Here is a 15,630-nt window from a genome sequence, read left to right on the forward strand (position 1 = left end):
ATCGGCTACACTTGAAGTTACAGGCATTAGTATTGTGCTATCAGTGTGTAGCCACCAACTATAGGTTATTTCATCGTTGTCATCTATATCACTTTCATCAGACAGGTTATTTTAGAAATCAAGTAGTGTATCCTTGCCTTTTTTTTCCACAGCTTCTCAACATATAATTTCAATGCCCCAAGTCACGGACTATTTGAGACAGTAATTCCTTGTAGTCACATTTCATAGGTAACATATTCACCATCAACTTCCCATTTTGATGAATTTCACAAACAAAAACTGTGCAATACCCAAAACTGATACACACCACTTAGGCTTCAGAGAGCGAAATTTTGAAAACCCCACTTTATCCAAGGGGTTCTTTAGTTTGGATTGTTTAAAAGCTCTATTATATTTATATCAAAGTTCAATGACATATAATCTTTCTTGCCAAGACAAATTCATGAGTATTTGTCATTTTGATACAATTCAATGATGCAAGCCTCTACTTCCGGACTAATTCCTTTCCCTGTCTTTGGATCTGGATGTGCCAAAAACACCCTTCTCACATTTAAACTCTCTTGCCTCCTGCACTAATCACTTTGAAATATTTAATTCCTTTCTGGTCCATTCTATACTCCAACTTTCTGGCACAAGCATGAGAAGTTTCACTTTCAGTTAATGAGAACTAATAGCACATTTTTCTTTCAGTAAGCTGATGAGATCACGAAAATCCCCACATTCGTCACATTGACTTGTGCTGGGTTCAGGGAAATTCACAAGTTTATGCCCTGGAACCATCTTTAAGTCCAAATATCTGAAAATCTAATAAAGATAAACCTCTTTTTATATATAAATCATTGAGTATCATCCATTGTCTCACTTTACTGCTGCAGAATCCTGAAAAAATGTAGTACGTTGCTTGGGATAGGGGTTTTGTAGCCATATAATGTACCAACCATACAATATAGCTTCATTATGATTTCAGATCCATGATCTACACAAAAAGCTTTGTATGTCTTGTGATTTTAAGCTGTCTTACCAAATTAGAATGTGGAAGAAAATTTATTTGAAAATCAACCCCAGCTACATGCTTTCCCAAGTTATTGGTGACACTCACTTTTCAGAAAGCTATATCTCAGTCAAATTTTTCAGCTATGAGCCAAATATTTTTTGAGTCTTCATCTCTCTACCTGTCCTTAAGCATATATTTTTTACCGATTTTTTTGAGTTGGTAGAATGCCAAACTTTTCAAACTCTGGCCCTCTTGATATGGAATGACCCTACTGTCTTTTTTGTATTGTTTCTTCACTCTTCACTCATTCCAAGAAAGTATTATAACTATAACTTCTCCATGCTCTAAAATAACACTTCTTTATGGAAGGGAAGCTACTGTATTACTGGAAATTAAAGTGCCGTATAATTAATTGTACTAATTGATATTGCATATAAGCATTTTAGATATACTTACACACAATTTCTACATAAGCAGTGAACTTTAGAGAAATCTAAGCAGTTTTACCTTATTGGATATTTTTGGTGGGGGAGAAATGTTCAGGTCTTAGCTACATGATTGCTGAAGGTGATGTGTACTAAAAAAAGATTCCTTCATTAGAGTTCTGTCTCATAACTGTATGTATTGTCTATGCTATATGCAGGGATTCAGCACTGGCACATGTTCGGGAAATTCACAGAGAAATTGTACGTGAAGTTTTGGACAAGTCACAACTAGCCCAGGTCTGTTAACTCTTATTTAATTGATATATTTACATGTTTCCACAACTTTTAATAATACACGTAAAGATCATGATGAAGAAGAATGAATTTCATAGCACGGTGGAATTCTTCAAATAGGTTTTATGTAACTTTGATTTTTTGCAATGTTTTTTGTCATAAAGATTTTTTTACAAATGAAACAAATTGTACTTGGAAAAATTGTTTTCTTCTTTAAATACATTACCCAGTCATACTACCTTAGGAGAATAGGTAAGAGGTGGAGGTAGGTACTTCCCTTACCCCAGAGATACCATCTCTGATCCCCTAAGGTATGTGAGACAGCTTTTAGGTAACCTACTGGATGGGACTCCATCTGTCAGGGCGAGGTTTCAGATAGGGAAAAATACATCCACCCCCAGCAAATCCAACAGACATTGTGAAGCTGCATCTTAAAAAGTCATAAATCGATCTGGAAGGGTGAGCTGTGGATGTAAGTCCTAACGAGATCGAGTTAGGGTCTGGAAGGGTGAGCTGTGGATGTAAGTCCTAACGAGATCGAGTTAGGGTCTGGAAGGGTGAGCTGTGGATGTAAGTCCTAACGAGATCGAGTTAGGGTCTGGAAGGGTGAGCTGTGGACGTAAGTCCTAACGAGACCGAGTTAGGGTCTGGAGGGGTGAGCTGTGGATGTAAGTCCTAACAAGATTGAGTTAGGGATGACAGATCTCAGAGAGAAAAGCTAGAAAATGTTGAAAGGTGTTGGCGATGATGAGAGCAGTAACCTTCTTCAAAAAGCCAGAGGAAGAAATTAGCTATCCGCAGTGTAAATGCCTGGGACTTCATTACCAACTTAAATTGTTGCACATTAAATGAGGAATACCTAATGCAGTGGTTATGTATTTAAATTCATTTTTTTTTCACAGAGAAACATAGATTTATATATATAAGAAAGTTGGTAATTGAATAGTGCAAATAGTTTGAGTATGTGTACTCACTTACCAAACTCATTGTTATTCATAATAGTGATTCCATCAGATATATGCACAAAAATCCATCAGTTCTAATTATTCTGTGCTTGAGTTCATTAAAATCAAGATGTTTAATTTCTGGCTAAAACATTTACACTATAACTTAAGCAGTACTTTATTTTCTGAAACATGCTGAACATGTCCAGAGTTACTTATTTTTGACCGACAATAAAATACCCAAATCAGACATTGGGAGTTTCTAATAAGTAAGTAGTACTTTGTCTTCAGAAATACTTTAAATGAAATTTTCACAATGTTTTTGACCTCGTAATGTATTTGAGATGAACAATGTAACAGTTGTGAAACTGCCTCAACCAGGTCAGAGAGTAAACACTACAATGGGTAAAGAGTTATCTCCCCCCCAAAAAAACAGTTGATGAATTCTCAAAACATAAAACACATGAAATAATAAATTAAAGAAGCATTGTATTGATTGAAACATTTGTTGATAATTGACTTTGCACTGACAGAGCAAAGTGGGAGTAGCATGCCAGATTATGACAGCAAATCTTTCCCATCAACTTGAATAGTTCTTTTCCAGTCATTGTTGTACTACACTTTTCATATAATGTTAGCATTGCAATGGATAGTGGCCTGTGGATTCCAGGACTAAAACCCCCTGGGAGAAATGCCACTCAAGGGTATGACAGAAACACCTTGATCTTTGATAGTTACAGTATTATACATTTTCATTTTTCATTTTTATAGAACTGTTTCTGTATTTGAGAATTTTATTTATTTAATTAATTATGATACACATTGGTCAACGTTTTTGTGTAGTGTGTAACATACTGTGTATCTTATGATTATGAAACAATTAAATAAAAGTATTTTATTTATTTTTCTATTGATACAATACATGCATATTTTCATAAATATAACAAATATAATCAGATTTATTGAACCCATCTGTGTATCTCATACTAGGCTACAGATTGTTACCGCATAGAACAATCCAACATGCATACTGTAAGCAGATTTGTATAATTATTTTAATGCATAATTAAACCCCCAAAATCCTGCAAAAAAAGTTTTAAAGTGCATGTCATTAATACAGAACCATATTATTTAGCTGATGTAAGTAAAAGAATAAAAATTTATTGCATAATACTAGGTTGCTATTGGAACAAAAGTACTCTCACATAATACCTTTTGATGCTTTGACATTCATTTGCAGTTCTGATTCATTACACTTTTTTCTCAGTCAAAGACAATTGCACAGTTCAGCGTGGAAAACTACAGTTGTAATCAGTTACCTGTTTAAGCATGCCTTTGTATAGAATTATATAATAAAAAATATCAAGCATGCAATAAAAGATTCTAATATAAAGATTATATTATTTTGGAAAAATTGATAAATAATTTCTTATTTTAATCAAACACAGGGATTGTGTGCTAAAATTGCTGTGATTCATAGCAAATAATTAAAACAATGGAAACCATAATATAAATATTTATTTCAACAAATGTAAACTGGGATATGGGTTTTTTTTGTCCTCCCACAGAGTGGCTTTTGTCTTAGGGGGCTTTTGTCCTACCCCTATCGGGGGGCTTTTGTCCATACCCTGGCCTGTGTGTATCTGGGTGAATTGAGACTGATTTGTGCATTTCTGACTGCTCTTTAAGACAGAAAAATGGGTTGAGTCAGATTTGAAGCATATAGATATAGTGATATAATGAAAATAAAATCTAAACGACAATATATTCCCAGATCTACCTGCTCTTACTTTCGCTCCATTTATTTTATGCTGATGTATTTTTTGTATTTTCTTAGCATTCTCAATTTTCCTATTATTTTTTGTGTGTATTTTCTTAGCATTCTCAATTTTCCTATTATTTTTTGTGTGTATTTTCTTAGCATTCTCAATTTTCCTATTATTTTTTGTGTGTATTTTCTTAGCATTCTCAATTTTCCTATTATTTTTTGTGTGTATTTTCTTAGCATTCTCAATTTTCCTATTATTTGTTTTAGCACTTTTAAGTATTATCATGCATTCTTTTTCTATATTATCTCTTGGACTTTTCTTGTCTGTAAATTTATTATTAGTTAATATTATAATCTTTAGTTTTAAGTCTTCCCATTATTTTATTGTAAAATTTCCTTGTACTTAAAGCTCTTTTTAGCGTTAGTTTTACAATAAAATTCATTTTATAATTCTGAATTATTTAATTTCCATGTTCTGTTCCCTGTTTTTGTCTATCATTTTCATTTCTAAACGGGGGCCCCGAGTGGCCAAGTGATCTAAAGTACTCTCCGTTATGGATCACTGCCATCTCACCTCTGTCTGCGTGGGTTCAAGTCTTGGATTCGGCCAATGTGGGTATGTGAGAAAGCTTGCCAGTAGCTTCTCATGGGTTGGTGGTTCTTTCCGGGTTTTCCCGGGTTCTTCCTCCACCATTAATATTGGCTGCCATGTATAGCCTATCATGTGCTGAAAAATGGCATTAAACCCCACAACAACAACAACAACAACAACAACAAAAATCATTTCTAAACTCACTGTGAAGAGTGATCTGCAGTTAGGTCTTTAAATCTGTTTTGCATTCTTTTATATGTTTACAGTATGTTATTGTATGTAATTTGTAAGTTCTATGTCTTTCACTTTCATATCTGTACATGTATTGTCTTTTGTCTTTGTTTTGTCTCCAATATATTTCTAACCTATTTTAAGATACATTCTTTTTACGATTTAATATGAGGTTATCTTTTCTGTTAGTTTCTTTCTCTATGCAGTTGAAATTGGCTCCTAATATTATGTTTTCCATCGAGCATTGTTGTATATAATTATTTAGATCATTATATATTTGACTTCATTATTTAGATGACACATATACAGTTATGAAAGTTATTTTTTTAAAATATGAATTAGTCTCCCATTAACAATTTCCACCTTATTGTAAAATTTGACACTGTGATTTGCACCATTTATTTCACATCAGTATTCCTACTCTTAATTTTTTAAATTTTTATTGCATTTAATTTTTTCTTAAATATATAATCTTGTTTCATTTATGGTGCAGTGTGTTTCCTATAGAGATATATTGTCATAACTGTTATATAATTGGTATAATTCATTGACTGACATAATGTGGAGATATAATATGTATTTTATGGAGTTTAGTTTCAGAGGTAAGATGATGGGAGGAAGGAGGTACATATATGTGGCAGTAATCAAACTGCTCCTGACTTATTGGGAAATAATTGTATTTTAACAGTGGCATTGTTTGGTGATTTTGTGCATATGCCTGAGTAGACATTGGTGGTCTTTATGTGCCTAATTATATAGGTAAATTAATTGATTTATAAGTGATTAATGGGAAACTTGTTTTGCCACAGCATTGTTTGTGTGCTTGGTTGTAAATGCAGTTGACTGAACAAGCACCTGTTGGCTATTGTCAACGGTTTACACAGGATGCATTGCAGACAAACACAAAAAAGTTAATTGGCTTTATTGTTGATGGTTCAGTAATAATTAGATTCTTAATTGTCAGTTTTGTAAGAGCTGATAGTTTTCATAAGTGATTGGCTGTTGACATATTTATAATGTGAAACTGATCATATTGTTTGTTTACATAAAGACAGAGTGGTTTGACATTTGTTTCTACAAGAATACAACACATCTGGACAAATTTTCAAACTATGGTTGGTATTGGCACTAAAACATTTTAGTACTCCAAGAAATTTCATGTTCATGTTATATTTGAATTCAAAACATGTTATAATGGAGTTTCACTTAACTAATATTAATATTTCCCTTAATATTTTTACAGCTGCATCAGAGTTTGCAAACAATCTTGTCCACTTTGGAGATGCAACAGCGACAGATGGATGAGTTTCATCAGAGGATGTTGGAACAGCAGGATGCATATATGGGCATGCAACAACAGCAGCATGAGCGTGAAACACTCCTGCAAGTGGCACATGAGTCACAGACAAGCATACAAGAACAAATGGGCAAGCTTGAACAGCTTGTCAGCTCCAAAGTGGAGCATCTCTTCTCCCAGCATGCACAGAGGGAGAGTATCCTTTTTCTGTATAAAAATTATATAATTTATTAGAATTTTCTCAAGAAATGTGGAATTTCAGATTTATGTCAGGTTTGCAGATTATAATAATCAGAGATGTGTAAGAGTTAATACCTTTTCCTATTTGTTCTTCAAGGGCTTAAAATAATGACTAACAGCTATTTTGGTACCAAAAGAGAAAATTTAAGTTGGCCTTCATTATCTTTGGAATTTGGGAGATATTATAGCCTTAATGTATTGATTTGACCAGTGTTCTACACTATAAGGAAAGTAAGAATAGATTGCATACTCATACAATACCAGGCAAAATTTCAATGTACATTGCCCTTTAACTGGGTTGACACAAGAGTTCTTTCCACCCAACACCATGTAGAAGGGTAAAATATATGGAACTGTACATCACATCAGATTAAATAAAAGATTGTCTTCTGTCCGTACTCTGTGTGGTTCTCATGCAGCTATGCTGGAAAGTGTGTAACACATAACTGCATGTTTATGTGTAGAAGAAATTTTTGAATGCATGCATGTATATGTATGGAAAGTGATGGGGGGGGGGAGAACAGGAACCATAAAATGCCTTAATGTATTTTTTGTAGAGCACTACATTGTTAACTACCACTTGTTTTTATGGCAATATCTGCATTTATTTTCTTGCTGTAATTCATTTCTCACTTTAAGTTTAGTAGAATAGCTAAAATTTCCATTTAGTATCCCTTTTGTATGAGAATGCCATTTAACTTTATCATTGCATCCTTGTATGAGAATGCCATTTATCTTTATCATTGCATCCTTGTATGAGAATGCCATTTATCTTTATCATTGCATCCATGTATGAGAATGCCATTTATCTTTATCATTGCATCCATGTATGAGAATGCCAGTTATCTTTATCATTGCATCCTTGTATGAGAATGCCAGTTATCTTTATCATTGCATCCTTGTATGAGATTGCCATTTATCTTTATCATTGCATCCTTGTATGAGAATGCCATTTAACTTTATCATTGCATCCTTGTATGAGAATGCCATTTAACTTAATCTTTGCATCCTTGTATGAGAATGCCATTTAACTTTATCTTTGCATCCTTGTTTGAGAATGCCATTTAACTTTATCATTGCATCCTTGTATGAGAATGCCATTTATCTTTATCATTGCATCCATGTATGCATCATTGCATCCTTGTATGAGAATGCCATTTATCTTTATCATTGCATCCATGTATGAGAATGCCATTTATCTTTATCATTGCATCCTTGTATGAGAATGCCATTTAACTTTATCATTGCATCGTTGTATGAGAATGCCATTTAACTTTATCATTGCATCCTTGTATGAGAATGCCATTTATCTTTATCATTGCATCCATGTATGAGAATGCCATTTATCTTTATCATTGCATCCTTGTATGAGAATGCCATTTAACTTTATCTTTGCATCCTTGTTTGAGAATGCCATTTAACTTTATCATTGCATCCTTGTATGAGAATGCCATTTATCTTTATCATTGCATCCATGTATGCATCATTGCATCCTTGTATGAGAATGCCATTTATCTTTATCATTGCATCCATGTATGAGAATGCCATTTATCTTTATCATTGCATCCTTGTATGAGAATGCCATTTAACTTTATCATTGCATCGTTGTATGAGAATGCCATTTAACTTTATCATTGCATCCTTGTATGAGAATGCCATTTATCTTTATCATTGCATCCATGTATGAGAATGCCATTTATCTTTATCATTGCATCCTTGTATGAGAATGCCATTTATCTTTATCATTGCATCCTTGTATGAGAATGCCATTTATCTTTATCATTGCATCCTTGACTTAATGTTCAGATCAGCGTGTTCAGGACTTGTTGAAACAGACAGAGGCCAGAGAAAAACTGAAACAGGACCAGCTGTATAGCACTGTGGTTCAGACAATTAACACAGCTGTATCCTCCAGCTTAGACAAGGTGGTGCAGCATGAGATCAGACAAATTGTCCTCCCAGGTACAGCTTTATCAGTACAGCTTTATCAGTACATTTAACCTTTCTAATAGTGGCATGGATGCATTTTGCGTGTTGGATTTACAAGATAGTTGACCAGGCAGTGCATTTGGTCTTCACCTGATTAATGATGGGTTTGATCAATGGGTTCAGTAAATGCTGCGCTGGTTGGTGCCCACCTGTGGATTATTTTTCTTGGGGTTCTCTGGTTTTCAGACAGGTGATTTATATTCTTTGATCAAAATCTCACATGTTTCTTGAACATTACAGCTTAGAATTGCTAAAAATTAAATTGAATTTGTAAGAGACAAAGTTTTATGTTGTTTTTTTTTTAATTTGTCAAAACAATAAATTAAAGTAAAAAGTTGAGCTGCAGTGTAGGTTTATGATCATAGATAAGACTGCTGCATTAATGGGAGCAATCAGAAGGGCACATGTTCAGATCTTTATAATGGATTGGCTCAGGCCAGTTACTGTGGTGTGTCCTGTGGCAAGGAAAGATTATTCTAATAGCCATGGTGATAAATAACCTACTTGTAAATTAATGGGCAGGAAAATATTAATCCACATCAAGCCATGTAAGTACAGACATAATCCTGCTGTTATTTAAAGAGAAAATAAATTGCCATGTTTATTGATGCTTTATGATAAGGCCCACCCCCACTCTCCCCAAATTTTAGGAGATGTTTACTTAGCATGTCTTTTTTTAGACGATAAGCCTCTTCTCAACATTTTTATATGCCCATCTTTTGGTAGAGCATATTATGATATTATGCCCTTCGGTCTGTTTATTATGTATTCCTTTTCTGCAAAATAACTTTAGTTCAATAGCACCTACTTTGTCCAAATTTTACAGATAAGTTCTTGTTGATGAAGGAAGTTTATCCTTTCTTGTGGTCAAAAGGTCACTGAGTGAAAGAAGAGAAATGATTTCTGCACAAAAACAATAGTTCGGCATCAAAGATCTGGATTAGTGTTTTTTGTATTTTTTATACTTGGAATAAGAAAGAAACTGATCAGATGTGGGGTGAAAAGGTCAAGAAGAAAAAATATTTATGCTCAATAACTTTAGTTATACATCACAGACCTAGAGTGGACATTGTGGATGGCTTGTACTTGCAGTAAGGTATTAGACTATTGATTTCGGTCCCAAGGTCAAGGTCATCAGATAAAACAATGATTTCAGCACAGGAATGTAAATCCATGACTATATACCTTTAGAATTTGTTGTATGATTTATATTTCGGATGAGAAAAGAAACCTAGTAATTTTTTTTAATCAGATCACTGACTTAAACAAGAAAAATGGTTTTTGCATAATAATTGAAATTCAGGATATTGTACCTTGACCAGTGTTTTTTGATGGGCTTGCACATAAATAAGGAAGAGGCCATTTGATTTTGAGGTCAAAAGGTCAAGGTCATGGTTAGCACCATTGTGTCTCGAGGAAAACTTGGTTTTGCAGATTAACTTTTGTTCTGGGGTAATATCCTTGACCAAACCTTTGTGGATGGTTAATAAATAAACCTGTATATTTTTAGTTTCAAAGTTCATGGTCAGTCTAATCCAAAAATAATTTTTCATTCACAGTAAGTTTAGCTGAAGACCACATAACCTGACTAGAGATTTAGGTCATTGAGACCCATTGGTCACAGCATTAAATGGTGCTCTGCTAGCACCTGCTTAGAGAATAAATAAACGTAGCATGGGCGAATACTGTGCCATTCATGGTAATGTTGCTGACAAATTATGAAGCTGGTAACCTAGTCTTATGATTGCAGAAATACTTTTGGTTAATGAGCATACTTTAAAGGGGAGGTAAGCATGGAATGTTGGCATGGTTTATTTTCATTATGATCATAGTTCATCGACTCACCATCCAAGAAAATCACAAATATTGGTATACCGCAAGTAGTACTCACAGTACTTTGCTAGTTTTCGAAATGTTTTAAAATAACAAACGGAAGTGCGTATCAATGTTTATTGCTACATTTAATTTCTTTTAATTAGAAATACAAATTTATTAAAATATACATTAATAGTTTTGTTTTGCACATCAGAATTTTAAAGTTCATTTACTTTGATTGCACAAATTAAACAACTATCTCAAGTATATTCCTTTACCTTCCTGTCTCAGGTGTGACAAAATCACTTGAGCCAGTCAAGGAACAGATACATCAGGAGATGGCCCAGAAGTTAACAGCCACAGATTCCCTACTGAAGGACAATATTGCCAAAATGGTTCGTTCACGGGTGAGTGGTAGGTTTAAAATTGGTGCAGCTCACTTCACCAAACTAAGGTTATTCCATTTTAATTTGCTTTGGTGGGGTTAAACTTTACATTATTTTAATCCCCTCATCAACAGAGTTGCCAAGGGGAAGATCTTTTTTGCCCATGATCATTCATGTATTCATTCATTTGTTACCCTTGCACAGGGATGGTGCTGGGCTTCACCAGTTTTGCAAATTGTGACCTATTTTTACTTAATTGACGACAAAATATACCATCTGGTGATTGTTTGGGTTTAAACTTGTATCTACACTCGTGGGTTTGGGGTAGAGAAATTCAAAGGCACTGTGAAAGGAAGCTGCAAACTTGGATTTAAAATGCACAGGAATCTATCTGTTGTTACATAAACAAATCCTTTGTTCATACTGACAAACGTAACTTAACAGTGTATTTTTATCATAATCTTCTTATGCAGACACCTGGCCTGTGTAATGTATGCTGTGATAGACTGAGATACATAGTTCTGCTGAAAGAAAACTGATTATGTTTGAAGCACCAATTGTTCTTTACAAGTTCTAAGCAAATGAAATGCCCCCCCCTCCCCCCCCCGTCTCAATGTACTACAGTTATTTGATGATACTGCTGCAATAAGAAACTGGCATTTGTTCAGTCCTCGAAAGTTTGCATTTAGCGTTGACTTGTGTAACACATGTACCTTTCATCAAAGCAAGCCAGCTTCAAGAAGAAAAAAAACTTTCATCAAAGGAAGTCAGCACCAAACTTAAAATAAAAGCAATGGAATCTTATTGGTTGTTTCATTTTCCAAAGTGATTTGAACACTTTTATTGTGCATTGAAAGTTTCTGCTTTGGAGGAAAAAATTTTACGCTTAAGTTCACTAGCAAAGACGGCATAAAAATCATTACAATTCATAGCTATATAGTTGCAAAGATGTTTGTTAAACTTTTCAATTTGTTCACATTTTCATTTCCGTCGTACTAGCCTCATCCCCTTTGTAGCATCAGCAACATAATAACTGTCTCCAGCTGATTAAAATCTAGGCCATGTACATCTGGCATGCAAATAACTATAATGCCATGTGCTACTGGCATCAATGAATCTTTCTTTGAATTATTTAGTGACACATATTTGTTGACAGTGAGATATAGATAAAAAGAGCACTAATGAGTTATTTGTGTTTTCTAACAGGATGTGAATGACATAAATTTTCTAACATGTGATCCATTCTTGAATTCATGGATTTTTCTTATACATTTACTGTGTGTGTGAGGTTGCGGTTTTGAACCCAGGCCGAGTCATACCGAAGACTTACAAAAATGGTACTAACAGCTGCCTCGCTTGGTGCTCAGCATTAAGAGGTTAGTGTTAGGACTGGTCGGTCTGGTGTCAGGATAATGTGACTGGGTGGGACATCTTGCTACATGTCTGTGGCATGATGCCCCAGTGCTAGACATCACTCTAAACTGTCACACTACAGATATCGTAGCGATATGACTGAAAAATTGTTAAAGCTACATTAAAAATCTAAATCACACACACACATTTACTATGCTTTGTGTTATGGATTCTTCTACACAGTTGTAAGATGTCAATAAACACTCGGTGCAAATCCTACTCACTGACAACAGGTTATTTCTTACAGATTTAACTTTGATGTGACTTTCATTTTGTTTGGCCCTCCCCTACTTATCTGAGCATCAGCCTAAGTCAACAATAATATCTTGGTCACAGGGATATCAAGATAAATGGGTAGTACTGTATTATAAAAATGGTAACATTTTTTTTAAATTGGCAAAAAAATATTGAGGTTTGCGATTTTTTGGCGACAGCTTTATTAATGCCAGTGCCCATCCCTGCTTGCAGTACTTTCTGTTATCCCTTCATTATGTTGGACCAGTAATTGAAAAAAAAATTGTACATAGATACATCTCTGGAAGAGTAAGTCAACCATGCTGAAGCTTTGTTACGCTGACTTAATTTACTTGCTTGTGTGGCTATACCATTTTCAAGTTTTAATTTGTTACAACCTCAGTATATTGGATTCTGTTTCATGTACATTTTTGAAAATATATAAATAGAATATTAGATACAAAAGAAACTTAACAATGTGAAAACTTGAATGCTGTGACCTAATTTACCTGCTGAAGTGATTTCTGTATTTTAAGTTGTGAATTCATTGCGCCATTAGTGTCTTGGACTTAATTCATCAGTGCTCATGAAAATTGATATGCAGATACATCTCAACAGTTATAACTCTACCAAACTTAAATTAGTTTACTGTAACCTAGTTTGCATGCTTGAGTGCTTTTTGCATTTTCAACCATTTGTTCATTACACTGTCAATATATTGAACTCATTCACCCACACACGATTTATCTGGACAAAAGTATCTCAGCTATACCAAAATTGGGTCAGTTTGACCTAATTTACGTGCTTGAGTGACATTTGTATTTTCAGCTGTTTGTTCATTACACCCTTAATATCTTGGATCCTATTTCTTATATGCTTGTGAAAATTGACGCATTCACAATAAAACTTGATCCAGGCATATCATGTTCCTTTTTATTATGCATCTTAACTGGTCTTTTTATTTCAGCAAACCATAGACGCCATTGGGATGGCTGCAGGGAATGCCATATCCACCCCAGTCCAGGTGGCATACAGAGAGACATTCCAAAACATCGTGATTCCATCCTTTGAAAGAGCCACCCAAGCCATGATGCAGCAAGTGAATGACACATTCCAAAAAGGAACCAGAGAATGTAAGACCTAAACTTCCCTTATAAAGAATAAGTCATCAAATTTGCTAACAGCAAATACCTGGTACAACCTTGTATGCAGACCTGCCAACTCTTACTATTTTGCCGTAAGTCTTACAAAAATTACCCTTCAAATATGAAGTTATGGCATACTGGCAAAAACTATGGATAAATGATTGTTGCTGAAAAATCAGGATAATTGGTTCATCCGTGTTTTATTTGGATCCTGGTTTCATCTTAGAATTAGTGAAATTAGTTAGGGAACCAGACTAACTTTACAGCAGCACCCCAGATGCTTTAAACTGGACCTATTTGTTCATGCGAAGCATCTGCATGGTCAAACTGTTGATTATAGAATTTTTTTAACTGGCGTCCAGAAAGGGTTGCATGTTTAAGACGAAAGGGAAAATAAGCTTGTAGAAAAGTCTTAATAATCAACACAGAAGAATAAAAAGGAGTATTAAGGTTCTTGTGAATAAAAGCTGGAAAGGACACAATTACGTTTATTGGACATCACTTGTCAATTTGAGTATGACTTGTGGTGGGAGATATAATTGCCGTCATCATGTGAAATGGAAAAGAATTTCCAATAATTATGTGAAGTTAAGAGATAGCAACAAGCCATTGAACTGCATAAGGTTTTGAACTAGAGTTTTTGCAACTGTACTAGTGGTAAATAATGTCTATACATACTTAACAAACTTTTCAGTTGAACATAATGTTTATCGTCGATGCATCAAACTATTAATTACGCTTTTCAGCTTTACAGTAGCAGTCATTGCTATTTTGTTACATCTTACTGGAAACTGGTCAATCTTACGGAAAAAAATCAACTGCCTTACTGAGATGAACTCATCAGGGTTGGCAGGTCTGTGTATGGTGTGTCTTAAGAAATAACTGAACTTTTTTAGCATGTGATTATGCTAACCTTACATGCATTGATAGCTGAGTAGGATTTATTCTGGTTATTAGCATTTGTCAGTGTGACAGAAGAACATCAAGTTCCCAACAGTTATTCAAAATCAAAGCGTGCTGATCTTTTATTTTAGCTTATCTTTACAAATTAGTGAGTGTGTTTTCGGATTTTTAACCTAGCTTTAACAATTTTGCAATCAAATCACAATGTCTGCAATGTGGCAGTTAAAGTAATGTGCATCACTTGGGCATCATACTGCAGACATGTAGCATGATGTCCCACCCAGTCACATTATCCTGACACCAGGCTGACTAGTCCAAACACTAACCTCTTAATGCTGGGCACCATTTTTATTAGTCTTTGGTCTGACTGTCAGGGCTTCAAACCCATGACCTCTCTTGATGAGTACTATGACCTCTTTATGCCAAAAGTGCGTCACTTTGACCTATATTTGATGCTTCATTATCTTTGATTAAATTTTATTAGAAGTTTATTTATCCAGCTTTTGTCATGTTAGAATTATCAAACTTAAAGATTCTTTGCATGTCTATTAAAACCACCTTAACCACCAAAGATGTCACTGACCTGTATTTCACACATTACTGGCTTATATTAAGTTTTTATGTTGAGCATATGACCAGATGTGTTTTGCACCCTCTATATAGAAACCTAGATTCACTAAACTTGGTGAATGAATGAAGGCATCACAATAAATACTGCACCCTCATTGCAAAAATAGGTCATGATAACTTATATTTCATGCAAGACTGACTTTGGTTTAATCTCAAGCACTGTTCTTGCCAGAATCATCAAACAAGATGATTGTATGCATCTCTTTTAGCAAATGAAGGTAGCATATTTTGACTGCATTTCACCTTGTACTGGGTAAGGTTTCATAATTAGGTCATGACCATGGTATGGTTTTTTCCCAGTATAATACTGTTGTACCTGAAAAAATAAAA

At 34.5% G+C, this 15,630-nt stretch overlaps 1 protein-coding gene across 1 annotated transcript in view; it reads left to right on the top strand.

Annotated features, from left to right (window-relative positions):
- Positions 1–15,630, top strand: part of LOC149787383 (enhancer of mRNA-decapping protein 4-like) — a 143,279-nt gene that overhangs the window by 99,575 nt on the left and 28,074 nt on the right. Inside the window, exons 21-25 of the mRNA XM_089977973.1 lie at positions 1,638–1,716; positions 6,492–6,741; positions 8,592–8,747; positions 10,881–10,996; positions 13,590–13,755. Coding sequence (XP_089834099.1) covers positions 1,638–1,716; positions 6,492–6,741; positions 8,592–8,747; positions 10,881–10,996; positions 13,590–13,755 — 767 coding nt within the window. The remainder of the gene's footprint in view (positions 1–1,637; positions 1,717–6,491; positions 6,742–8,591; positions 8,748–10,880; positions 10,997–13,589; positions 13,756–15,630) is intronic.

The sequence above is a fragment of the Sinohyriopsis cumingii genome, chromosome 12 (genome assembly GCF_028554795.1).
Source record: "Sinohyriopsis cumingii isolate HCF-2022 chromosome 12, ASM2855479v2, whole genome shotgun sequence".
Taxonomy (NCBI): Eukaryota; Metazoa; Mollusca; class Bivalvia; order Unionida; family Unionidae; genus Sinohyriopsis; species Sinohyriopsis cumingii.